At 41.0% G+C, this 27526-nt stretch overlaps 1 protein-coding gene across 2 annotated transcripts in view; it reads left to right on the top strand.

The window, feature by feature from the left end:
- The window catches only part of Zswim6 (zinc finger SWIM-type containing 6), a 160826-nt gene that overhangs the window by 114385 nt on the left and 18915 nt on the right, over positions 1–27526 (top strand). For both annotated transcript variants that reach the window (XM_021208416.2, XM_029543977.1), the window contains exons 4-5: positions 2224–2374; positions 23548–23727. In XM_021208416.2, the coding sequence (XP_021064075.1) occupies positions 2224–2374; positions 23548–23727 (331 nt within the window). The remainder of the gene's footprint in view (positions 1–2223; positions 2375–23547; positions 23728–27526) is intronic.

The following is a 27526-nucleotide window of genomic DNA, read 5'->3' as shown; positions in this document are numbered from 1 at the left end:
CTTCATGTGTATTCATGTCTACACAGCACCTTGTAGCCAAATGAAAACAAGGTAGAATGTATATTTTAAGCCAGTCTACAGTTGTCACTTTTGTCCCTATGTGTTACATATGTATTAGATACACATGTGAAGTCATAGAAGCAGCTAATTTTGGAGCTATATAGATGTGTCTAGTGTCTTTAACCTTAGGCAAGTGCAGACTCTGATTCCAGCTGTTATTTTTGTCATTGGGCAGCTGCTTAGTTTCTCCGAGGATTGCTTTTACAATTCATGAAATGAGGGCTATGATCTGGTCTAGACTACACATTGTTTGGAAATTCGGTGGTGAACATAAACATCCATCAAACTCTTTAAGTGCCGTGTCCAGCAAATGACAGCTCCCTTCCCTCCATAATGGGACTAAACTTTGAGGATAGCCTTTGGGTTCAGGGAAGCAGTGTTTGTAGGTGCTTTACAAGACGCAGATGCACAAGGAGCAGAGGGAGGTCAGTACTTACGCTAGCCCCAGCCTGAGGTAGAGGACCTGTGGGCTGTGTGGGCTGCTGTATTGCAGATGAGCCCATTTTTTTCCTTGCCTTGCCTTTCATATCAAATCCTGAACAATGAATCCCCTTCTGCAACCATAGGACCCTGTTCCAGTAATTTACCACAGGGACAACTGGTGTTAGGGTTCTCACTTGATGAATACGAACTGAGAGTCATACACATCCAGGTTGTATGTGCTCATTTATGGTTTCTTCTAGAGAGACTAATCTTGGTGGGTTTTTTTTTTCTTTTATATGGGAAATTTAGCACAGAGAAATGGGCAGTTTACAATTTTAGTTCTGACAGTCCAACTTCAGTTAAGCCAGAGACTGGTTTTGTTGTTTTGGTGCGTTGTGGAGCGTTGACATAGAGTGAACATTCTTAAACTAACTCAAGTTCTGTCCAGTTCCTCTTCCCGTTGCTAAAACCTCAGGTGAGTAAGTGCCCACAGCCCATTGTATCTACAGGTTCTGTACTGACAAATCAAACCATTCATAGGCTGAACATAAGGACCATTTTCATCGACCATGTAACGTTTTTTCCTCTTTGTTACCCTTGGGTACCCCGAGTATTAACAAAGCATCCCATGTATTAACAACACAGTATTGTGTCCTATTGTATCATAAGTTAATGTAGAGATGATTTAAAGTGTCCATGTAGAAATATTAGAAATTGGGCAACCGCAGATTTTAGTGTTTCCATGAAGGCCTGGAACCCACAGATTGCGGCATGCTAGTGCTCTCGTGTGAAATAATTCATCAAGAAAGAACATTCCTGAATTATTATTATATCTGAAAAAGTAAAGTTTTAGTATGATTTTGTGAAAATAATAAGAAACCTTGAGTTCCAGGGTAAAATTGATGAATTGTGTGATATGTGAATTATGTCTCAAGAAAACTCTTACACTATCAGATCAATTTACAGAAGTCCCAAGCCACAGTGGAGTGCCTTGGGTTCTGCTACTCTGGTGGTGTATGTGAGTGTAATGTGTGAGTGTATGGGAGTGTGTGTGTGTCCTTAGGTGTTTCTGTGGTCCAGCAGAGGTGTGCCATCACACCCCTATGAAGCAGTGACACCTTGCCAAAACCACTTTCATGGGTTTGTCGGGTTCAGATACCTTTCTGTGAACGGCTGCTCTGCTGGAGCATGGATAAGCTAGTCATCGATTTTGTTAAATGTAGGCTGACCACAAGCTAGGTTTGGTTTAGATAAAAGGCACACTCTGAGGGAAACCTTACAGACTGAAGGCAGAAGTCAGGTACTATGTATGGTACATGCCTGTAATGTCAGCAGTCAAGAGGCTGAAACAAGAAGATCATGAGTTAGAGGTCAAATTGAGCTGTATAGAAAGACCTTGTCATAAGACTCTATATATGTACATGAGAGCACATACACACACGTACACACACACACACACACAGAGAGAGACAGAGTAAAAGAAGACATTTGAAAATGAAAAGTTGAAAAAACGTCATTATTGTATATGGCTTCTGAAGTATACCTTATAGTAATTGGTGATGCCTTTTATCATTACATTGCAGTTTAGGATGCAGAATTGCTTTTCATACTTTTGTGTGCCTAAGAGGACTTGTGAAATCATCTCGTTCATATACACATACAAACACAGAAATAAGTTGTCTCTTGTGTTATTTTATTTACTTACAAAGCTTAATATTTTCTGTTTGTTTCCCCCTCTAGGTGCGGGAGATGTTGAAGATGAGAGACTCCAACGGGGCCCGTATGTTGACCTTGATCACAGAGCAGTTCATGGCTGACCCTCGCCTGTCCCTTTGGAGGCAGCAAGGCACTGCAATGACTGACAAGTATAGGCAGCTCTGGGATGAGCTTGGTAAATGAGTTTCCTGTCAAACTACATTGAGCTGTGTGTAGATAAGACAGCAGTTGGATGTTTAAGAGCATGGTCCAAAGGATGCTGGAGAGAACTGTTCTGTGCTAGCCTGTGCCAGGGTGCTCTGGGCAGATGAGTGGGCAAAGCTCAGGCCGCTGTTTGAAGCAAGCAGCTGTGGCAGGGTTAGGGCGTGGAGAAAAGCGAGCACAGGAATCTCCCTTTAGGTATGTGGCAGAAGGTTCTGTATGTTTGCAATGAATGGTTTCCATCATAGGACTGGTCAGTGACTATTTAATCTCAATTTTTGAATCTATCTTCCTTTTTTCCTTCATTGAAATTCTCAAAGCTGATTTGGATAGCTTATGTTTTTCCCAGCCAATACAGACCTAGGTCATCCATTATCCATTGTTCTTGAGAATGGAAAAGATAGGGCAAACTCTAAACTTTATTGTCTAAAATCTCTGCACATTAAAGATATAGTTGATAAAAAATGAGGCCTTTTCTTGTGTTTACTGTGAAAATACTGGGTGTGAGTTTCCTTGTCCAATGCTCATTGCTACAGAAAAAAAAAATGACATTAGTTTCATGAGAGGAAAATGCTTGCTGCACGTGTAGAGTTAGTGACATTTCTGTTGACAAGTGGCAAACCACTATTTGATTTATTTTGATCCCAGGCCTAGATAGCTCAAGAGGAATAGTTGTCTGTGAAGGTTCTGTCTGATCATATGGAAGGCACTTTCGAGAGCAACTATTTGGAGATGAGGAAACTGAACCTCAGGAAGAGCCTAGAACTTGATGATGTGGAGTCTTTAGGATTGTATGGCAAGCTCTTAAAAACCTGAAGTCAGGGATTCTTCCCTGCTTCTCCAGAAACGTGACTCTTGGTAGAAACTCTGGTTGGTTTGTTTCTACACAAGTAGGTCTGCTACTTGCCAAATATTAAAGTGTATCAGTGAATGTTTTTCTCCAGTGTTTCTTAAAAATAGTGTATCGTGTCCAGTACTTTACTTGATCCCCTGAAAATCTGAAAGTAGCTCCCCCCCCCCCACATACTCACACATTCAAAGGTACTGATACTCATACACAGACACATTTTAGGTGTGTGTGGCATAACTCTGCTAATTATATTAGATATTTTCAAGAGAACAAAAAAATGTGTGACAGAATAAACTTTTTAGAGATGAACTTTCAATTACATACACACTCATGCCCCCCCCCCCACATACTCACACAGTCAAATTTAAGTCGATCTATAAACAGTAAATAGCTTCCATGTGTTGCCTTGGGGTTTGAGGCACAAAGTGGAATTGAAGAAGAAAGGGTAATACATGGTTTAAGTAAACATTTTTTTTTACAGAAAAAAGTGAATGATTTAGCTTTCCAGATCAAGCCTTTTTAGCTTGTGACTATAGTACATGATGAATTCACTAGTTGGTTCATAAAGGTTAAAAAGGACTAGCATTAAAAACCAATAATGAAGGGGATCATGTAGGGAAAAATACCAGATTACTATGAAGTGTATAAAATTTTAAGCTGTGGTACTCAGAAATATGAAAGAATAAATAACTGGTTAGGAAAACAAGTGCCACTTGAATATTTTCAAAGTGCCAAGAAAAGAGAAAAAAGAATACAAATTATAATGTAGAGTGAAGTTTGACTTTTCACATTTGATCTGTAGTCACATCTCACCTTCCCAAACTGGCTTTGGAAAATGTATGCTGAGACCATCAGTCTGCAGTAGGAATTCTCATTGGGCAGAAGTTTTTGGCAGCCGATACATATTCCCAGGGCAGGACTGCTCTAGAGAGACCCAGGCCTTACTTAAGATGTTTGCAGACAAGAATCAAGAACACAACTATAAATGCACACACATACTCATGCAAAAACCCACACTCGCTCGCTCTCATCTCCTCCCTCCCCCAACCCCTCCCTGAAATCATTGGTAGACTAGTGAACTCTGCCTGTGTACTCTGGTGCCAAGTGGAGGTCACAGGCCATTGTCGTGGGATCTAAAGTTTGTGATGAATCCCCACAGAAGTCATAGTAGTGATCACATCCTAGTATCTGTTCACCAAAAAATTTACTTAGAGTTCCTTTTAGACTCCAAAAGGAAAGGCTTTTGCTTCTTAATAAAATGAGGGAATTTGACTTTGTGCCCCTACACAGGGCTCACATTGCTTCAAGGCGCTGCTTTGGAATTAAATGCTGAGCACTGCCAGATGCCAGACATTGAAGAGAGGCTGAGTTTTGTCGGCAAATGGGATCTGCAAGTTAATTGGTGTTTTCTGCAGGCTTCTGGCTGTGAAATGAAATTGGAAGCCCTTTAGCCACATGGATAATACAGGACCTGAATACAAATGTCACATGTCACCATCAGGACCCACTGTGAGACAATAGTGTTCCCACTCCAACATTGCACCATTACAGATCATTTAAATATGGGGATTACATTTAAACTAAAAGCCCCATTTGCCTTTTACTGCAATTTAAATGTCCTCTTAGCAAAAGCTAAGTGACAAATTAAATGGAAAAAGTGCCCACATTTTTAAAGCTGTAATGCAAAACAACCTTTTATTGCTTCTCATGTGCCACGGATGAATCATTACACTTGTCAACCCTAAACCAAGCCGTAATTGGAGTAGCTCCTGCTATCAACGTGGGGCCGCTCCCTCCGTGACAGCTTAATAAAGCCGAAACTGTTAAATTAAATCTCAGATGCTTAACTCCTTAGCACCAATGGATTCGATGGGTCCATGTCTGGCAGTGGCCAATGCACCAGGAAAGGAAAAAAAAGATTCCTGGCACGAAAGCTTCCGTGGGCTAAGAGTGAACAGGCACCCTAGCCAAGTAACTCTGCTTCTTGGCAAAGGACTTGGAGCCATCAGGTTGTCAGCCAGGAGATGACAGAATCTTTTTCAGAGGACCAGATAGCCCCCTTCCCAAGATTCGTAACTTTCTGGTTAGATGTGATTTATGAAGTTTCACACTGTTGATGCTTCAGAAGTAGTTGAAAGTAACACATTCATTTTTTTTTTTAACTTTTCCTTTTCATATAAATATGCAAAGTTGGTTTCAGTAGCCCATTTCTTCCCCAGTTCTTCCCCAGAGGGCTACTTGTTCCCAGGATTTCCTGTGCCTGTGATAATCATCCCGTCTGGGTAATCCTTGTGACTTTCTCCCTGATGCTCATACTGTGGGACAGAATAGAGAGAGATGCTTTGTTATGACCTTGCTGTTACACATGCATTTATCTTGTGCATGAATCCGTTTTTTCAAATATTAATATTACTCTCTGTGTGTGATGCTCATTTTCCAAAACATACAACAGTATTCTAAAGATGAGCACCTTTGCATCCTCAGCAGCTGTGGGGGAAAGAAAGGACTGTAATCTTCAGACAGAGAAGAAAGCCCGTGGCGCTGGTGGGAAGGCCGTGGGTTTGACCAGGGCTTTGCCTTGGGCAGTCTATGGAGGACATATGTCTGCACTTGCAGGCTTTAGTAGTGACACAGGTATTCTCTGGAAAGCAGATCTTAGAAATAACTTGTGGATTGAAAGAGCAGCCCCATGCTGACTTGTGGCAAGCACACCTAATGTTAGCCCTAAGAGCTGCCTGTTCCCTGGGCTTAATTACCATGCCAGTCTTTAGGGTGTGGAGGGGAACAGTGTACCTCCCATAGGCTTCAATGGGTCTCGTTCTGTAAATGTTTTATAAGACTGTAATTTTACTTTGCATCATAAAGCTATAGATTGTGGGACCAGTCTATTAACACCTAATTAAAATGGATGTCATTTAGAGGAAACAGTTAAATGCAGTTTAATTACAGTTTTGTCACAGGAAGAATGCTTAGTTTCATTTTCAAGTGTTGTGTAATACCTTTCCCCACATTTGTTAGCTTTCTCTGGAGGAAAACCATGAGCTTTACTGTCTTGGTACATGGAGCCTTCTCATAGGGAGAAGATGGGCGGCAAGGGCAGAACCAACCCATACCGAGCTTGTTCAGGTATTTCCTGAGAACAAGGTGATGATAGCCCTTGGAACTCCTTCCACATCTTCTCTTCTGGGGATACATTTCTTTGTGAGCACAAACAGGCAGAGTTAGGTGTTTCTTTCTAATTCTAATTTCATTTGAAGAATAAGGCAACAGCTACCTTGTTCCAGAGTCAGGTGTGAGACCAAGTGGTAGTTACCTAGACCTGGGACACTTGGAGTCAGGGTAAACTTTCAGTAGAGAACTCAACCCACCCATTGCAGCCATATTTATGGAAAAACACTAAAAAAATGACCTGCTTCCTCGACCCAAATGTTCTCTCATTTGCATCCCAGACACAAAAAACAGTTCATCTGCAACTACCTTGTTATTCTTGAAGTCACACATTCAGAATATATCCTCTTTTTTAGGATACTCTTTGTTCACAGACAGAAATAAAAATCTATAAACGTTCTGTACTAGGGAACATCATCTTAACATGTCTGAATGCAGCAGTCTTGATAACTACCACCCTAACTTTCTGTGGTGCATTCAGACGTTGACACACATTGAAATCAGGTGTGATGCAAACCCGATTGAGGAGTCACTTGCTTTTCATCGGGAGCTAGAGCGCATTCCGAAATGGCTGGTTGTGTACAGGCTTACTTTGTCAGGGCTGTGCAGCAAACAGCAATCCCAGAATGGCCTCGAAGCAGCAGAGGGGGTCAGCACAGACTGGGAACCATCCATACCGCTGAACTCAGGGCAGAACTCAAGGCTGATGAACACCTCATCGGGGCTTGCTTGTCGTCTATCTGTCCGTCTTCCCCGGGGCACAAAAAGAATCTAGCTTTACTATGGCATGTGCTCCCGGCACCTCCTTCCCCTTCTTTCCAGAGCTTTATTTCAGGTGACACAGGGCACTATATCCAGAAGAGCAGAGGCACTGCATCTAGATTTCTACCATAGCAGTGGTTCCGATAATAAGGAGGGAGTCCACCTCTCAGGCCTCAGGAGACATGTAAATTAACAGATATGAGCCAGGAAGCCGTTGATGGTAGAACCTGACCCATGAGTGCAGTTTGTAAGGTGTGGATGGGAAGGATTTATAGGGGAGGAGGAGTCCTAATGTTCCAGGAGAAGAAACAGTGTGGACCACGACAAAGGTAGGCTTAATGGGGAAGGTATTTACTATCAAAATAATAGCTGGAAGGTGTCCAATCTGGCTTTGCTCCTTGGTACATAACCTAAAAGAAGAGGGGAGGGAGACAGAGAGACAGCAGAGGACCTTGCTGGTGCTGGTGCTGGTGCTGGCGCTGGTGGCGGTGGTGGTGGTTGCTATGTTAATTTTCCATTTTGGTCTAGCTACTATTTGCAGTACAGTTGTCCACACTTATTTTCAAGCGCTACACTCAGCAGTCTTTTGTATATGTTACATTACTTAATCCTCAAAACAGCGTCGTGATGTAGGTATACTTTTTAGTGCTAATGTTACAAACAAGACAATGGAAGCATAAGAAGGCCGTAGAGTTGCCTAGACAACATTATTAGTTAGATGTTTCTGTCAAGCATTTACACTCTGCATAGGCAAAATGGCATTGACCGAGTGACCATGAGTCTTAGCAAAGGGCGATGACCTGTGTGCCTGTCTTCACTGCCACCATCCTGGCTGAACTTGTTCCAGGCATTCTTGTTGCCCATCAGCAGCCGTGTTTCCAAGGACCTTAACTGCAGGCCCTCTGGAAAGACAAACACATTGGTGAACAACAGCTTTATGCTACTTTTGAGAGCAGTAGTGATGACAGTAAGCTGATCACAAGCACAGAACAAGCTTACAGAGTTGAGATCCAGTGACATTTTGGTAATATTAGGATGCTAAAGACCTTTTAGTCAATATCTTTGCCCTGGCCTGTATGGCAGCCCTGGATTTGGCAGCACTACTTGATCTCATGCAGTCTATAGGTTCTGTGAGCCGCCTGCTCATAGGCAGGACGGAGTGAGCTCTCTTGATCACTGTTTCTTCCTCTGGTATAATTCAGAGCTCTTTCTGGACACCAGGCCCTGTGCATGTGTCCTACAGGGCCTGGGTTCTGTAGTTGTATGACTCTGTGTTCTTTGGTCACAGGCTTATGAATTCTCTTGCTGGGGGGTTCAGGGGAGGGGAGATTTTCTCTGCTTCACAGAGTAATTTGTAGTTTAAATCAGAAGTTAGAAAGGAAAGAACATGCACTTTACAGTGAGCATACCTATGATGAATACCTCAAGTGTAATTATCCAAACTGTCTGTCTTTTGACTGCTGTTTCTAGGGTTTAATTATCCATTTAATACCCCATGTAGGAAAGAGAAAAACTGTAAATATGTATTAATAGGAAGTAATAGACTCTGGGGATTAAATGAGGTCATTAAAGGTCACTTGGTTTCATTACAGAACAAATTGGAGATTCTTAAAGATACTGTAGTCTTAGTTATCTGCATGTACAATTAAATCATTTATAACAAATTAAATGGTTTAAAATAATTTCACTTTTGTGGTTTTATAAACCTCTATTCTAAATACAGACTGTAGTAGTTTGGCTAGATGTTAAGACAGGGTTTGCTGTAGTAAAGCCATTTATATGTACTGTATAGCATTATTTATATCAAAAATAGACTCTTTGTTTAATGTTGTTGATCTATAACAGATCATTGATAATCCACATTCTTCTTACATTAGTGGCTAATGGGATCTCAGAGTTGGTATTAGATGTCTGTTTTCCCCTTAAAACAGTTTCTAGTAAACTTCTGCTCTCACTTCTTCATCTTCCTAAGAATTATTACTGTACTTTTCACCAAGAAACATCCACCAAGGGGTAATGCAGCCAAGATGTCACTGCTGGGTTGCAAACCTAAGACAGTGGTGTAGGATACAGATGCAGTGGTTCTCAACCTTCCTAATGCTGCAACCCTCCCCATGATGTAGTGACCCTAACCATGCTATTTCGCTATTGTTATGAATCGTAACATAAATATTTTTGGAGATAGTCTGGTGCCAAAGGGGTCTGGACCCATGGGTTGAGAAATACTGAGACACGAGTAAGGGTGGGCATGAAGTAAGAAAGACCGTGGGGCATTTCTTCCCTTGGCTTAGCAGCATACAGATTATTGAGATCTGAAAGGCCCCATGTTAAGCCATTTGGAATTTGCAGTGGCTTTGCAGAGAATCAGGCATGCCGTGGGGGGGATGGGAAGGTAAGCCAGAAGCAGCAAAAGCCAGGATGGCTCTTGGTGTGAGCTAGCACAGGGCAAGGCGCATCACAGATGCCGTTATTACATTAAGTGGTGGGCCACAAGGAGGGCGAATCCAAGGATATGGGCCATGCTTGCCCTCCTCGGAAGGTTTCAGCCACTTACAGCACTGTGACTTGCTTTGTTAGATGCCAGGCTTCCTGGGAACAGTTCTGTGGAATACAAAGTTCTAAGATTAGAATTGTATCTATCTTCAATGGTGATTTCTTAAGAGTGGCTTTTCTTGAGATACAACAAATAGTTTGATTTAATAGGCAACTTTCGCATATAGTTTGGTGGCAGAAAGAATGCAAAATAGTTCACAGCAAGTAAATATTTGAGACGCTATCATAACCTTGTCTGATAATTTTGTAACATTTTAATGACTTTCTTTTGAATTCTGAAATTCAAATTTAAACCATACCACTGGTGTAAGAGACTGCTGCTGTTCTCGTTAGCTGATTGGAATGAGTGGATAGCTCTGCTGGGGGCTGTGTCTTTTTCTTTGACCTGCTGATAAAGCAACTAGGAAGGGAGGGAGGGTCTGAATATGGGTAACTCATGGGGCTTTCTCTTGCACAGGTAACCTGAAATGTAAAGGCCAATGTCATTTTGACAATGATAGTTACTCACTGTTGACTCCTTTCATTCTGGAGTAAATTAGTAAACTTAAGATTTTTACGTCAGCAGACCTTGAGAAGAGTATAAAAAACATTCACAGAGTAGAAATTAGGACAGGTCCCTTGAAATGGCTTAGATTGGGAGCACAGCTTCGATGAGCCAAGATAGCATCAACGAGGAAGTCCCAGTCAGGTCCCAGTTGAAACTGAAAGTCATGCTGGAGTCACTATACTGCTAAGAAGAGCTCAAAAATCCCTCTGTAACATGTCACCAGCATGCTCAGCATGTGTGTGTGTGTGTATGTGTCTATACATATACATATATATGTGTGTATGTGTGTGTGTGTGTGTACGTGTGCGTGCGTGCGTGCGTGCGTGTGTGTGTGTGTGTGTGTGTGTGTGTGTGTGTGTGTGTAGCCAGCCTCTGGTGAACAGATTGATCATATGGAGAACATGTTCTTTCCTAGATGTATAGACCAAATCATATAAAGGGTATTTCTGAAACTATTAAACTACTTAGGGTTTTTAATATTAATAGTCTTCTTATCATTGATCTTTATTAAGGCATGAAACTTTATTTATTAAGATATGAAATATGTATTTTAAAAAATCTTTTTAATCTCTTCTTTTTAAATTATACATATTTTCCCCTTCTGTTCAAGTAACATTAAAAGTCATACATGTTGTTTGCTGGTTTCCTGTAAAAGGGGGAAATGTGTCCAGCAGGTAGTTGGTGCTCAGTAAGTGTTTGTGAAGATGAAAGTGAACAAAGCTTGGGGCACAACGCCATCTCCCTTCTCGGAAGTCTTAAAGAGCAGATTTCTGATAGAAACACTTGAGAAACATTACTCTTACCTGGACCATCGGTTCTCTGGTCTCCCACATTTTGGTTGACCTAGCCTTCTCTGCCCAGGCTATTCATGGGTGCCCATGTGTGCATGTGTACACACGTGCATCCTAAAATGCAAACTGTTTAGAGTGCAGAAGGGCACCAATTCCCCCTTGCCCTCCATGCTGCAGGTAATCTATTGCATTAATCATGTAGCCTGTGGGAAATGCATGGGGAGTGATTATACTATCATACACAATGCAGTCAGCATGGAGCACTTGTCAAGGCCAATACATCAAAGTTTAATTCAGTAATAGGACGAATTAGAGCAAAACGAAACATTGTGCTCTCTAGGAAACCCAGCACCCACTGTAAGCTCTCTTTGCACTCAGTAGAAGTCAGTGCATTCTGAAGTTGTTTTTATGAACAAGTTGGCGTTCCAGTTAAGCAGACGCTCCCCATCTTCCCACCCCAACCCTCCCTTAGCATCTCACACAAGTGTGCTGCTAAAATGTTGACTTGACCAAAAACACTCTAGAATGCTCAGCACTGGTAAATTTGATCACTTCTTAGTCCAGCTTTTGATGGATTTCTGTCCTAATTAGCTCTCAATGCCCAGCAAAAGGAAGAGGATTTGCTCAGATTAAATATGGGTTAATGCTTTGTCGGAGGAATAGCAGGCCAATTAGCAGACACCTACTTGTGTGTCCTGTAGTACTGTGTGCTAGAGTTGTGTATGTGTGCTACAGTAATGTATTGGGGGAACTCACTGCCTTACAGTCTAGTCAGGACACTAAATAAATAAATAAATAAATAAATAAATAAATAAGAAATTAAAAGCAGCCCAAGACAACTGCAGAAGCGTTGTATAATATAGAGCATGCTGCAGAAACAATTTGAGGATCAATCTCGTACCTTTCATATGCTAAAATGAAGTAAGTCACTGTTGTAAGAACTTGCCAAGCGACTCCTTTCAGAAATAGATTTATATGGAGTTGGAGTCATGACCATTGAATGAACCATGGAACTGTTTACAAAGATGACTCAGTCATAGCCAGTGCAGAACCCCTGAAGTTGTTCTTTCGGGTTCCCAAGTTCACATTCCTTTACCTTACCTATCGGCTGTTTGCTGTCTATCTCAGGGTAAGAAGGCATCTGCCTGCCACTGTGCATTTCTCTCTTCATTTCTGATTTGTTTTCCTGTCTTTCCTTTTCTCCCTTTCTCCCTTGAAAAGGAGAGGGATGTTCAGGGTGTGGGAAAGCTTTCCTGTGATATCCCACAGTGACGCTCCTGATGAAGGCAAGCCCACAGTACTGACAGATGAAATGCAAAGGGGAAGCTTGTTCATCAGATAATGATTCAGGGTGTCAGTTAACTCCTCTCAACTATTTTCCTTCTTGAAAAAAAAAATTTCCTTTATTTAAAACTTTTCTGGGAGCCCGGCTATATCCCAACTAAGCACATGCCATTTAACAGGAAGTTTGGTGGTGCATAACCCAGGTAGTTGGTAAAACTTGTCTCACTGTATCCCTTGGGTCTGATTTCAAAATTTTTCCAGAGATGTTTTAATAAATTAAAAGCTAGCGTATCAAATTTAAAGAAGAATGTTTTGCCAGTTAAACTTAACTTTCCGAACAGGGAGTGACTGATGTATTAAAACTTCATTATGCCGATAATAACAGTGTCATAATTAGGGTCACGGTTTTCATGTGGTCTGACCCATGAAGTTTTGTGACTGTAGTTTTGCTAGCACAACTAATTATGCCCATGATCTGTTGGTGACTGCAATTAGATATTTCATGGCCTCTCAATAAATACGGTTAGATAATTGGACCATGCGTGAAATTTATACGATTATAATAGCCTCTGAGAACAAAAATAAATACTGTGAATTATTTTTTAATTATTGAACCCTTGGAAGTACTAAAAGTGATTGCTTTCCCTTGCCCGCTACTACCTGGTAAGGCTTTACCTGGCACTAGGATGTAGACATTGGATTTTCTGTCTCACGGGACTCATGTTTATGGATATGGAACAAGGGAAAATGAGCCTTGGACATACACACACTCTGTTAGAGATTGGGATAGTACTTGTCTTGCTCCTCTGCCCTGTACTGGCCTGGCCCTTTTCCCAGTTGTCCCCATCTCTGCTTTCTAGTATCATGCACACTCATTAATTATCCTAGAAATTAGGGAAAAGAGAACATTTATAAATGATTTCAAAGAAGATGAACAGCTTTATTTTAATTAATCTACCTCCTTTCCCTTCTAAAAAAAAAAAAAAACCCCACAAAAATCTATGACCTTTAATCACTGAATTGATTTGATATTAATGACAGCAACCAAACACGAGAAAACAGAAAATGCAGTAAGAGTCTGCCACTGATTTATTTGCTTGTAATTCATAATGCCATACGTGGCAATATACTCCACCAAGCAGAATGGGTCCTCAGTCACATGCATCACCCCAGAAATGCTGATGCAGACTTAACTCTAACCAAGCTGACCATAGTGTTTCCAGACAAAGCAGATTTCATCTGACTTGTGAATTCTATGTTTACCTGCTGTTTGCCCATGTACTGTTTTAATCTGAAATTACTTTCTATGCCTGTCAGTTCTGAAAAATGCAGTTCCATGTTGTTGAATTGGGCTTTTATGTAGATAGATGCGTGGTTCTTGTTGGGTGTACTTTCCTTTATATGATCTGCGTATGTAAGACACAGCTGGAGGTGGGTAGAGATGACTTACCGGCTTAGAGCACTGGCTGCTCTTACAGGGAACCCAGACTTGGTTCCTAGCACTCACACAGTGGTTCACAGGCACATATAACTCCTGTTCCAAAGGATTAGGACCTTCACATGGAACACACACACACACACACACACACACACACATACACACACACACACAGAGAGAGGGGGGGAGGAAAGAGAAAATAGATATACATGCATGCAGCCAAAACATTCATACAATAAAAATAAAGATACACTTTAAAAAAAAAACAGGGCACAGGGTTACTAGATGTACAGATTTCAGAATACTTAAAATGTTAGCTAATAAAATATTTATACTTCTAAAATACAAAGGATGAAATGATTTAGTCAAAAGACTAAAATCATTAGTCTTGGAATTTGCATAAATCCAAACTTTAAAAAAACAAAAACAAAAACCTTTTGGTTACATAGCTCGACTAAGGGCTAAATTGCTATAGTACTTAAAGATACTGTTTTTATGGGGGAACATGAACCTTGGACAGGATTCCTGCTCCTTCCTTTAGTAGCATCTCCAAACTTTAGTTTCTTTGTCTACAAAATAATGCTTTTTGTTTGTTTTTTGGTAGGGTAATGCAATAATTATGTAAATATTTAAAACAGGGTTAATGTGTTATTTAAAACAAGGTTAATGTGAGGTAAAGACTCCGTAAAATGACAGCAATTATTGTCAGGTAAATAAGTATAGATGCCATTCACTTTTAGAAATGCTAGTTGAATTAGACAGAACAATCTTTGTACCCTAAAGATAGACATTTAAGAACGTTAAATGTAGAATCTAATTAGAAACCCAACATGTGTAACTTGATATTGTTAGGATTCTCCTTGAAGGGATAAGAATTTGCATACAAAGCAGCATGTAATAACAGTGCAGTGTGTTTGGATACCTCCTATTTTGTTAAGTTTTTATAATGGTTTCTCGTTGTTTGGCTTACAGCTCTTTCATCTGTTGTGATTTATTTGAATTTGATTATTTGAGCTAATGGTATTCACGCACAAGTTCTCTGTTGTGGAGGCTCATCCTGTGTACTGTAGGATGAAGCAGTATCTCTGGCTTTATTTTCTATGACACCTCCTAGAAGGGCATAGAATGATCCCTGGTTGAGAGCCATTGTGAATGTTGGGTTGTATTTTAGAAAGAGAAAAACAGGAGTAGGGAAGGCTAATGCCCTGTACCTATTCGTGGAGTCTGTGTAAAGTGTGGCAATCTGAGACTCAGTGACATCGACAGTGGCGGAAACTAAAGTGTAAAACACCCTATGAATTAAGTAGAAAGTGTTGTCCCTTTGTTGCAGTTAGGGAACTGGGCCCACAGAGGCTCAGCGGATCTGTTCAGAGTTCTGTGGCATCTCATCCATGTGCTGTCCTTTAAGATCAGTGCTTTTTTGGTGGTAAAAAACATGTTGTTGTTGTTGTTCTTGTTGTTGTTGTTGAAAATGTAACCAATGAGTGTTTGAGGTGGAGCAAAATGGTATTGATAATCCACATGTCTCAATGTTTTCTAGAAAGAGCTGGTGGGTACAATTCTTGTCACCCACTTTTGCTGAGAGTAGACCGGGGTTCACTAGTATTTTTACTGGCTGGATACAGAAGTAGTCAAAAAGACTTTCAGAACAGCCTGTGTTCTCTGACTGGTTGTAGTCAGATACAGAATGTGGGCGGGCCGAAGACTGCTAAGTAGACAGAACTGTTTCCTTTAGGGAGAAAGTATTTTTACTTCTCCTTGGGTGAAAGACTTGGCTTCACTAGTTTTGGGTTATTTTCCTTGATGTTGTCTGGCTAAAATCACTGACTGAAGACTGGACTGGGCAGTAGCTGGGAAGAATGAATGCATTCTGGGTGGTTCTATTAGTGACTCTTGTGTATAATTATGATAAAACCCCATGAGCATAGGAACTTGGAGGAGAGTTCCTTTTGTCTTACAGTTTCAGAGGAATAATAGACAGGCATGGTGACAGATGCAGAGAGCTTGAACATCCATCTTCCAACCCAAGCACAAATATATAATCTATATATTTAGGCTATATAATCTCAAAGCCATGATGCACTTCCTGAGACCTCCCAAACAGCACCAGCAACTGGGAACCAGATACCAAACATCTGAGCCTGCCAGCTGTGGTAGTGCACACCTTTAATCCCAGCAACAGAGAGGCAGAGGCATGCGGATCTTTGAATTTGAGGCTAGCCTGGTCTATAGAGAGAGTTCCAGGACAGCCAAGGCTACACACACACACACACACACACACACACACACACACACACACTATCTGTGATGATTTATATGTTTGGCCCAGGGGTTGGCACTATTAGAAGGTATGACTCAGTTGGAGTAGGTGTGGCCTTGTTGGAGTAGGTGTGTCACTGTGGATGTGGGCACTAAGACCCTCATTCTAGCTACCTGGAAGTCAGTATTCTGCTAGCAGCCTTCAGATGAAGATGTAGAACTCTCAGCTCTGCCTGCACACTGCTATGTTCCCACCTTGATGAAAATGGACTGAACTGAACCTGTAAGCCAGTCCTAATTAAATGTCCTTTATAAGACTTTTCTTAATCATGGAATCTGTTCACAGCAGTAAAACCCTAACTAAGACACTATCTTAAAACAAACAAACAAACAAAACCCCACAAAAACTAATGTGGTGTTCTGAATGTGCCTGGCCCAGAGAGTGACACTATTAGGCGCTATGGCCTTGTTGGAGTAGGTGTGTCATTGTGGGCTTGGGCTTTAAGACCCTCATCCTAGCTGCCTTTCGAACAAGAGGTGGAACTCTCAGCTCACCCAGCCCCATGATTGCCTGGATGCTGCCATGCTCCCACCTTAATGATAATGAACTGAATCTCTAAACCTGTAAGCCAGCCCCAATTAAATGTTTTCCTTTATAGGAGTTGCCTTGGTCAGTACAACCCTAACTAAGACACCAAACAAACAGAAGAAGACTTGGGATTCAAATGCCTGAGCCTACGGGGTGTATATCACTTGAATCACCACATTCCACATCCTGGGCCCCATAGGTTCATAGCCATATCATAATACAAAAACGCATATAGTCCAGCGGCAAACAAACCCACGGTCTATCACATCCTCAACACAGTTTAAATATCCAAAGTCTCACTGGAGACTCAAGGTCATCTGAGCTGTAATCCCCTTGCACCAAATCCTGTAACTCCATGTTCAGTGTCTGGGTCTTTACTTTCAAATGACTTGAATGGCTGTGCCCCTCACGCTTTGCTGCCTGCAACATATGCTCCTTGGGCTGGTTCTGCTCCATGTATGATGCTCTCCTTAGCAGATGTGTCACAGCTCACATCTCCAGCATCTTGGATCTCCACTTCAAACCAGGCTTTACTTAAACAGCCTCACTTAATGGCCTCCCCTAGCCTTTTGCCCTCTCAGGACCTTCATCCAGGGACTCCTCGACCACATGAAAGAAAAAAAAAATTGGCTCATGGTTCCAGAGGGACAGGAGTCCACATAACAGCAAGTGACAGGCATGGTGGCAGAGCAGGATGCAAAAGCTCACTCCTCCTAACCCAAGCACAAACCAGAGTTTTTAAACTGGAAGTTAGACCAGGCTATCTATATTCTCAAAGCCCGCCCCTAGTGAGCATTAGGCCATGCCACCTAAACCTCCTAAACAGTTAAAGCAGCTGGGACTCAGGGTTCAGATGCCTGAGGGAGCATTTCTAATTCAGATCACCACAGTGGTAGAAAAAGCTGGAGCTGAGTGAGGCGTGGATAAGTCTGGGTGATAGATACACTGTGGACTTGGTACTGGCATTGTTTACTTGGAGTAACTGAACCTAGGGAAAAATGCAAATGTATGGAGTTGTTTTCATTCTAATCCATAACAAGCATGCATCCTGTCACAAAATCCAGAAGTTCCTTACCGTGTATCCTGCAGGTCCACTGCAGTGCCCTGGAAATGCTGGCTTCTAACCGAATCTCACCACTCTCCCCACTGAATCCCTGAAAGAGTTAGCATTTCAGAGAAGCCATAGAGTGGAGTTTCATCATTAAAGAACTTGACTCTCAAAGCTACAAATACTTTAAGGCACACTGGAGGGAAAGGAAATAAATGCTCAGAGTGGGACCCTGAATTAATAAAATTTGGAGAATGACTTATTCAGTTTGGTTAATTTGGTTATTAAAGCTAATTACAACCTTTGTAGTGATGACTGTTAAGATAAAAAGCCATAGCTTGTATAGCACTAAACTTGAGTCTGGCATTAAGAACACCCATTCAGGATGAAACCTCTCTTTAAGGAGGTGAGCAATGAAAGGATGTTTCAAGCAAATTAATAAAGACTTAGGGTTTTGAAAAAAAAAAAAGAATGTCTCCTGTAAAATGGAAATTTTCTAGCTGGGGAAATACAAGCATGAAATCCAAGGCAAGTTTTTATGAATTTCCCTTCCTCAGGTCATATAGAAATCCTTGCTGAAATGAGTCAAGAGTACTTAGGACTATGTGTTAAGGGCCCCCAGGCTTCCTGCGTTTGACCCTTCACAGTGTGGATGTTTGTAACCTTCCCAGCTGCACCTGTTGACATCCTAACTCTTAGGTACTAAGAAGCTGAGCCCTTGGAGGTAATTAGACCATGAGATCTCCTGCATAGAATGAATGCCTTTCGAAAGAACCCTGGCCAATGTGTGCCAGGGTGTCTTGTGGAGATGCCTCAGGAAGGTCCAGTCACTGGATGCCCAAGTTGCTCCTGCTCTTTGGCCTCTTGTTCTCCTGGCTATGAAATATAGTTAAAGCAACCAAATTGACTTAGGACATTCAACATGGAAATCGTAATAATTTTGGAGAGACTAACTATAATGAGTTCCTGGGATATGCTTGATAATGTACCTTGCAGCATATGGTGGGTATCTAGCAAAAGGCGACTTGCTTGTTTTTTCCTTCAGTGGTAGGGACCAGATTCAGGGCCCTGTGTCACAAATATTAACCATTCTACTGTGAACCCTACAGAAATATCATTAAAATATGGTTATCACTGACAGTGCATTTGCATCCATGTATCCGGATTAGTTTGTTGTTTTATATGGCTATACCATAGTCTTTTGATCCATTCACTAGTTGAAGGGCATTCAGATTGTCTGGTGTTGCTGCTGCTGCTGTTGCTGTTGCTGTTCTCAGTCAAAGTGCCATAATTGTATCTTTCCAGGTGTGTTTTTAATTCTGCTGGGCAGATGTGTAGGAATGAGTTCTGTATCCCGTTGTGAGGTATCTTGCTGTCCACTGTTGGGCGCCCTCAGCAGTTCCCTGGGGGTTCCGGGAGTTCTGCCTCTTTGCCTGCAGTTGTCACTGCCTTGTCTCCATGTGATCGGAACTTACATTGTCCTAGCCAGTAATGATGTTGAGCACATTTGTTTGTTTGTTTGTTTCTGCAGACTGCCCAGTTTTTTCTTTTAATAAAATATCTTTCTACAATTCTTTTTACACTTTTTAAAGAACACTTCCCAGAATGTTGGTGTGGAAATTTCCTGTCCACAAGTGGCTTTCCTCTTCTCCAGTACTCTCTACACCAGTGGTATATTTGTTCAACTACTGAATTTAACACTGACACTTTTTTTTTTTTTTAACTCAACGCTCGTGGTTTTTCAGGAGAGTTGGCACTAAGAGCTGTGCATTTCATGGGTTGGATGGCATAGTGGTGTAGGCCTGCCTCTGAAGTCTCCTACTCTTGAGTCGTTTCACCATCTTAAATGCTTTCTGTCCTCTTCCCATTGTGATGCCTTTCTTTCCCCTACCTCCCAGAGCACCCACTGATAATCCCCCCCCCCCTGCCATCTCCATTAGCTTGCCTGTTGCAGATGTCCCCTGACTTGAATGCTGTCCTAGGGAGCCTTTTGGATTGGTGTCCCTTACTCTGCGATGGCTTGCTCTCCGACGTGGCCACTTGCTTGGCTCACTGTGTTGGTTTGTACAGTAGTCCCCATGACTGTTGAGAAGGCTGTATGTACTTGGATGGTTGCACATGGTCACACCTGTGGCTTAAGAATTACTCCCCCCCCCCCCACCCCCCACCCCCACCCCCACCCCCCCGTCAAAGCCCATTTCATCAGTTTTTCTTTCATGGACCAGGCTTTTGGCTCTCTGGCTAATACTTTTTACCTAATTCAAGATATTTTACTGGAAGCTTTAAGACCTTAAGCTCGATATGTAGGTGTGTGGTCCACTTTGATTGATTTTACTTGGTTGATAATGTTAGGGTAGTTGCTAATTTTCTGTCCACATGTTCTGTCACTTACTGGGAAAGGAGTATGGAAGTCTACAGATAAGCTGAAACGTTTAAGAATTCTGATTATTTTTGTTGGGATGTTAAAGCCTTAAGTACAGCTTAGGATTCTCTCTAGGAAGAACATTTATCATCATGTAATATCTGACTCCATGCCTGTCCTCAAGTCTACAATAAAGTCCCTCCACCTTTATTTTGGCAGTCTTCCTTTTTAATCCTTTTACATTTATTGGCATACTTTACGGATACCATAATATTGATTCTTAGCCTTTAATCTGCCTTGATTGCCCCTTTTAATTGGTGATGAGAACATAGATATATTATACATATGTATATGAGTATTTGGTAGAGCGAAGAATTGAACCCATGGCCTTGCACATGTAAATCAGTCAACTATTTTTGTGATCTTTATCTTAATTCAGGTTTTGTTTAATTTGACTTTGGTTAACCTTTTGACTTGTAATTTTTTAAAGTGGCATTATAGCAAATATGCCTACACCTAATCTTGAATTAACCTTTGCTACATTAAATGAAATATAAAGTCTAATAATCATAGATCCCTTATTTCTATGTTACAGTTATTAGTGTATATTATATATTTTATGCATGTACAAATTCATAAAACAGTTTGTGAACTTTTTGTTTTGAACATTCATACCTATTTCCAAAAAGCAAAAATGGCAAAAATAGTTTATTTCCTCAGAATCATTTCTGGTATTCGTTATTCTTAGACAGTCAGCTTGCGTTTTGGTGGTATTTCTCTTTAATTGGAATACTTGGCTTTAGCGTTTTTTCTAAAATAGATCATTTAGCAGTGAATGCTGTGGTTTCCTTGTTCTGAGATGCCTGGGGTGTCCCTGTGTTTCCTGGGTGATAGATATTGTCACTGACCATAGAATTCAGCATTGGCTTTCTAGTTCCATTTAATGCTCAACTGGTATCATTCATTGTATCCTGTCTTGTATGGTTTCTGTTGATAAATTAGTTATTTGAACCAGTATTCTATAGGTGGTTTTCACTTTTGGTTGTTGGTTTGGTTTGACTTTGGTTTTTTGTTTGTTTGTTTGTTTGTTTTATTTGTTTATTTGTTTGGTTTGGTTTTTGTTTATTTTTCTGTTTTGCTTTCCTGCAGTTTGAGTATGCTATGGTTGGTTCTAGCCAAGCTGACCCTCTTTTGAGGTTGACTAAGCTGCTTAGATCTGTAAATGAGTATCATTCTGCAAATCTGAACAGGTTTTAGTAATTATTTCTTCCAAAGGTTTTTACTTCTCATCCTCTTGTGATCCAGTGACACATGTTGACCAACCTTTGCCATTTGCCTACCTGTGTAAGAGTCCATTGAATACCATCTAGTTGGTCCTCTGTTTATCCCGTGAGGTAGCTTCTCCCCTAAGTTCACTCTCCCTATGTCATCACTCTTCAGCTTTTGGCCCCATTCGATAAATTTATTTCACATACTGTTTCTACTTATAGGATTTCTGTTTAGTTCTTTTTCATAGTTTGCATTTCATTGCTGAGGATGATGTTACATTTTTTTCTTAATTGCTTTTACCTTCATCTAGCAGAACACAGTTACTATTGCTATCAAATCTCAAATTCTGACATCTTGCTCATCCTACTTGACATCTGTTGGGAGCTGACATACTTTCCTGTTTCTTTATAGACGTTTTAAATATTGTAAATGACAGAAGTCGATTAAAACTCCCTAGAGAGTGAAAAACTGAAAGCAGCCAACCACGGTGATCAGACCATAACTTGTCACAACACTTTGGGGGGGGGGGGCGGCGGCGAGAGTTCCAGTGTCAGCAGTCTGAGCCTTGCTTCTGTCCCGTGTGCATGCTGTGCTGTGATAGCCCCCTCACCGTCTCTGAACTGCATTTTCTCCTTTCCCAGTACTTATTGGGGAAAAAAAAAAATCAAATTTCAGGTTTTTGTTGCATTTGCCCCTGTAGAGTGAGAGCGCTTTGAGTGAAGTTATTAATCTGACATCAAATCCGGGAGGAGAAGAGAAGTGTGTGTGTGTGTGTGTGTGTGTGTGTGTGTGTGTGTGTGTGTGTGTGTGTGTGTGTGGTGAGTAGTGGAAAAGAGCAGACCTGGGGACCTCTTGCTGTCCAGGTCCTCTCCTGGGCCAGCTCACTCCTGCTTACTTTCCATTCTTCCAGAGGTTTTCGTTATAATCACTGAGAGGAAGGGACACTGCGGTGAACTTGCTCCATCTTGGCTGACCATGCTTTGTTTATAACTGGCAATTTGAAAAGTTTAAAATGTAGATTGCAAATACCTGTGGCTTAGACAAGCTGAAGCTGGGTTTGTTTTTTGTTTTTTTTTAAACTTTGTAAATTTTATTTTACAGTTTTAAGTTTTTAAGCTGTTTTACATTGACAGTATCAGGTTCAGGAAGTATGAAAGACTGATAAGCATTGCTTTGGGGCAAAGAAAACGGCGTCTGTCTTGTTCATTCCTACCTTTCGTACCCAGCTGACAGAGTGACCAAAACCCAGCCAGCCACACGTGTCTTCCTAGAGAAAACATTGGGAATGTTTGCAGGCATTGGGATCAACTTATTTAAAAATTAGTATTTTAAACTGTGTGAAATATTTGTGTTAAACTACCTTTTTTAAACTATGCAGAAAGCATAACAAATTCACCATTATCTTATTTAAATTATGAGGTATTTCTTTCCCTTGAATTCATCTGTAAAAAAACTAGTGCAAGTTTTATTTGTATGTCTCCCAGCATTTGGTGGTTATATGAAGATTGGCACCGTGAGATGGCTTAGAAAAGTGTGCTTAATGGAACTTCTTTTTATATTGTTTTGTTGTCTCTGAGACAGTATTTCACTGGTCTGAAAATCACTCTGTATGTACTACAAGTGAATCTCCTGCCTTAGCTTTCTAAGTGACAGCTGTCTGTGTCTTACCTGCCTTTTAGTTTTATTTGTAAATGATTTATTTTACTGACTTCTAAACTTAAACTCTTACTCCATTTACATATGTGTATGTGCATGTATGAGAATGTGTGTAGACATGTGGACATAATTATGGGTACTAATTAATAATCATAATGCTTGTAATTCTTGTAAGGAGGCTAGGAAATTGTATCCATAGTATAATCTTATTCTTTTATTATATAAAGATATTCTTTGAACGTAAATTTGATTTGGGGGAAGAATGATGTGGAGTAGCATATTGCAGTACCAGCGTGCACACTCTGTTTCAACCAAACCCTGTGATTGTTGATGTTACTGGCTTTAATATGTAAAGTATAATGAAAGTAAGAAGGTAATGACAGAACTTGTGAAGTATGTATTTATGTGTAACAGCTCTTTGGCCTTCAGTTTGAACTTAGACTCTGTGATGTCGTCTATCAGGGAAACTGGCAGACTCATTTCCATCTTGAAGAGATTCAGATTTTTTTTCTGTTAGTTGTGAACATTTTTATAGTTTTTGAAATGTATTTCTTTGTCCTCTTTAAATTAGGTGCTCTGTGGATGTGTATCGTTTTAAACCCCCACTGTAAGTTGGAGCAAAAAGCCAGTTGGCTAAAGCAACTGAAGAAATGGAACAGTGTTGATGTCTGTCCGTGGGAAGATGGAAATCATGGCAGTGAATTACCCAACCTAACCAATGCTCTGCCTCAGGGTGCAAATGCCAACCAAGGTGAGTCCACAGTGGTAACCTGCCCAGCCTCACCTGCTTCTTTGTGCACATGTGTGTAATGTTAACAGATAGCAGACTTACTTAATTCAAGGACAATCCATGTTACTTTGAATTGTGTGCATGTGTTTTAATTTTAGTTGGGAACATTGTATGCTTTTAAAAATAGTTATACAATGCAGATATTAGTGTGGATTAAAATGATCCACTCGTGGTTTATTTTTAATTAAAAAGTAAAATTCAAACAGTGTGGGGCAGTATTGTGTTACTGTGAAAAACAGTGTTGAGAGACTTGAACATATTTTCTGACTCTTTTGGACTAGTATGTACTTAATTACTTTAGAGCATAGCATAGCTTTGTGAACTAAGGGCCCTGTGTTACTGTTGGCACTTGCATCAAGGACCTTATTTATTGTGAAAAGATTGTGTACTTTTTTGGTCCCACCCAGAGGTGAACAGTGCCGTCAGTCTGAGACGACCAAGAAATGTTCCCGCATGTTTCCATAATAACCCATTATTTTATCCTGGAGTTTCAGTTTCTCTTCTGTCCTTTACAAACCAACTATCCCTTGGCTTCACTTTTGTCTGTGAGATGCTGCTGAACTTTCTGGTCTTTTTCAGAATCACATTCTTAACAAATCTACTGTTAGTCTATCATTTGTACCAATATTCTAGAATGATTTTATGCTTGGTGGGGGATTTGAAAATGATTGAAATCACATGAGAGAAGCAGGGTTGGAATTAACATTGAAAGGATTTAGAATCAAGCATTCCTTGCTGATCAACAGAGGAGTTGCTATTCCTAAAGAGAATTCTACGCAGTGTGCCAAGGTCGAATGTGGCGTTAGCAGAGTGTTCCAGTCTTTACAGTGGACGTCCACAGGGACTTGACAATCAGAGAGAGGTTTCGAGACCTAGAACGGTCATCAGGCTGTGTTTTAACTGGAGATACTTGCCTCGGGAATTCAGTATTTGAAGTCCATCCTGTCTGCATCGTGTTCATGATGATGTTATTTAATAATTAAACATAGCCCTCAGATCTCCATTTTTTCCAAGTTGTCAAGTTTAATTGGTCAACGTTTATTCTTTTCATTGCTAGTAGAAGGTTCTTTGATGTCTACCTAGGTGATATCTTTAATCTTCTGTTTTTATAATTGGAGGTTTTCTGAGTTTTGGTTGCTGCTATTTTGGGGGGAATGCTACTTTGACATCGTACACTTTGCATTTTACTTTCTAGTTCTAATGTTACTTTTAGTTTAATATAGAAATTCTGTAGACCTTAGAAACTGGGTGGCAGCTAGAGAGATGGCTCAGTAGTTAAGAGCAGTGCTCTTTCAGAGGGCATGCCCTTGGTGCCCAGCACTGACATGGTAGCTTGCAACCATCTGTACTCTAGAGCTGTGAGATCTACTGCCCTCTTCTGGCCTCTGTGGATAGCAAACATGTGCACAGTACATAGGCACACAAGGCGGTAAAACACCAATGTACATTTAAAGAAGAAGAAATGATCTAGTTTTCAGGACAACATAGTTCATTTCCCTTACAGCTTGACTTGTGCAGGATAAAGCCAGGTCTGCATTTATTCCAAGTGAAAGCAGTGCTTGTGTCTTTCGTATCTAAAGGTGTCTGTCTGCTTTTGAGCACTCGGAGTCCTTTCTGAGGGGTTGTGAAAGGAGCCATTGCTCTCAAAGGGTGGTGGTTATCATACCTACAGAGGATGTGGTTGCTCATGCCTAGAACCACCACCTAAGGCTCTCTCTAGATGAGAGGCTGGGGACACAGGGGCTCAACCGGTAGCCAAGGCGTCACACTGAGCTCACGGTATCTGGGAGAGACATACATGTGTTCGAGTGCACACACAGGCTTTCTGATGCCCACCATAGCTAGGGTGACTAGTGAGGCTTAGTGAACAGCATCTGGATCCTACTCTGTCAGGAGGACTTTTAAAGATTATAGAGTGAAAGCCAGTCTTCCTTCCTTCCTTCCTTCCTTCCTTCCTTCCTTTTTACCTTTCTTCATTTTTTTCGGTGTTTTTTTTTTTTTAAAAAAAGACTTCTTCACCTTTTCCTTTCCTAATTTTCCCAAATTTTTCTTATATACTCTTTAATTTTTAAATGCTTATGAGTTTGTATATCGATTTTTGTGCTCATCATGGTCATTTAAATACAATGTTATGAGCGTTTAGCCTTTTGTGTGGCTATCAGTTCTGTTGGTGTCTTGGAGCAAACCAACGTTGAAAGCTCTGTGTGTGTGTGTGTGTGTGTGTATGAGACCACACTGCATGCTTGGACTAGTATCCTAGCGAGAGCCAAGTCGGTACTTGGAACACTGAACCACTCTCACAGCATGTATCATATAGGAAGTTGCTATTCTCTTCAACTTTAAGTTTTACCGTTGTAACTTGAAGTAAAGAAAATAAATAGTAAGTCCACACTTTAAAATACCTAGGAAAATCCCTTAAGGAAAAAAAAAAAAAAAGTAAAAATTTAAGGAAACTTGAATTTGGGGGTATTTAATTCTGAGAGGTCATCGACTTTTACCCCCCTGGGAATAGCACATTTATTCTGCTTGACAAAAGACAGTTAAAAGTTGGGTCCATCCTTCCAGTTGTGCAGAATGGTCACCCATCTGCTGCTAGCAAGGATCTTAGTCAGGAGTCACAGCAGACAGTCACCTGCACCTCATTATCTGTCATCTGTGCACTTCGCTATGTCATCCCTCTAGACATGGATAACTAAGTTGATATGAAACCACTCCAAAGTAATGTCTTGGTAGACTTACCGATAGCCGTTGCAAATGGCTGCATTGGCTAAACTGAGGGGTGTGTTTGACTCTCAGCAGTACTTGGCTGTGAGACTGTTACAAGTCATGGTGTTTCTGTTGCTGCCTAGTTTGCTCAGCAGGACAAAGCCGGGGTAGATGAATCCACCAGGCTGTTCTTCTCAGTACAGTTGCATTCACTGTTGGTGGTTTGCCTCTGTCTGCTCAGACAGAGGTCCAGGGACAGGAAAAGAAAGCCTTTCCATAAAGGAAGCACCTCATTTTGCTTCTTAGTTGAGTCTCAGAGAGCAAGGAAGTAGGCGATCTTTGAGCAATATTAGGTATATGTAAATGAAACTGTTCATTGCCCCACGGTTCAGTGGAGGCTTGTGCCACAGCTAAAGGTGAGTTTAGAGTTGGGGCCCAAGGGGCGGGAGTTCCTGTAGTCTCTTTAGGAATTGAATAATCCAAGGAGCCGAGGTGAGAATATCCTTTATTCCCCAAACATTTCTTTTCTTCGTCAGGTCCTGAACTTTGAACCCCCTTCGGACTGTATGCTTCTGCTCTCTTATGATGCCCCGGCATACACTATGCTGGGGACATCACACCAGCCATGGAACCTGTCCAGGAGTCAGGAGACAGCCTATAGGGGCAAGGTAAGTGCGCTGGTTTGTTTTGTAGCTATGTTGTGTGGCTTTGTGAAATGTTAAACATATGCATTTATGCCCTTTGGGATATAAAGTGGCATTTAATCATTATATCCCAAGAAGCATAATAGTTTTAATTGTGCAAAACCGCACAATATAGTTAAAAAATACAACCAAAAGCACAACCCTTACGCATTATTTTTAAGGCTGACTGCGTCTTCCTGAAAGGTTCCATGGCTGGTGTCGCATCTCTTGCATAGTGTTTGTGAGAGCTGTTGATCCCATCAGGGGCAGCCCAACACTACCTCAGAAGTGGGGAGCAGTGAGTTTTCATGTTTTTGTTTTTGTTTTTGTTTTTTTTTTTTTTAAAGACGAGTGCCTCTTTTGAGTATCTT

This window comes from Mus pahari, chromosome 11, assembly GCF_900095145.1.
Source record: "Mus pahari chromosome 11, PAHARI_EIJ_v1.1, whole genome shotgun sequence".
Classification (NCBI taxonomy): Eukaryota; Metazoa; Chordata; class Mammalia; order Rodentia; family Muridae; genus Mus; species Mus pahari.
This window is presented reverse-complemented; position numbering and strand designations above follow the sequence as displayed.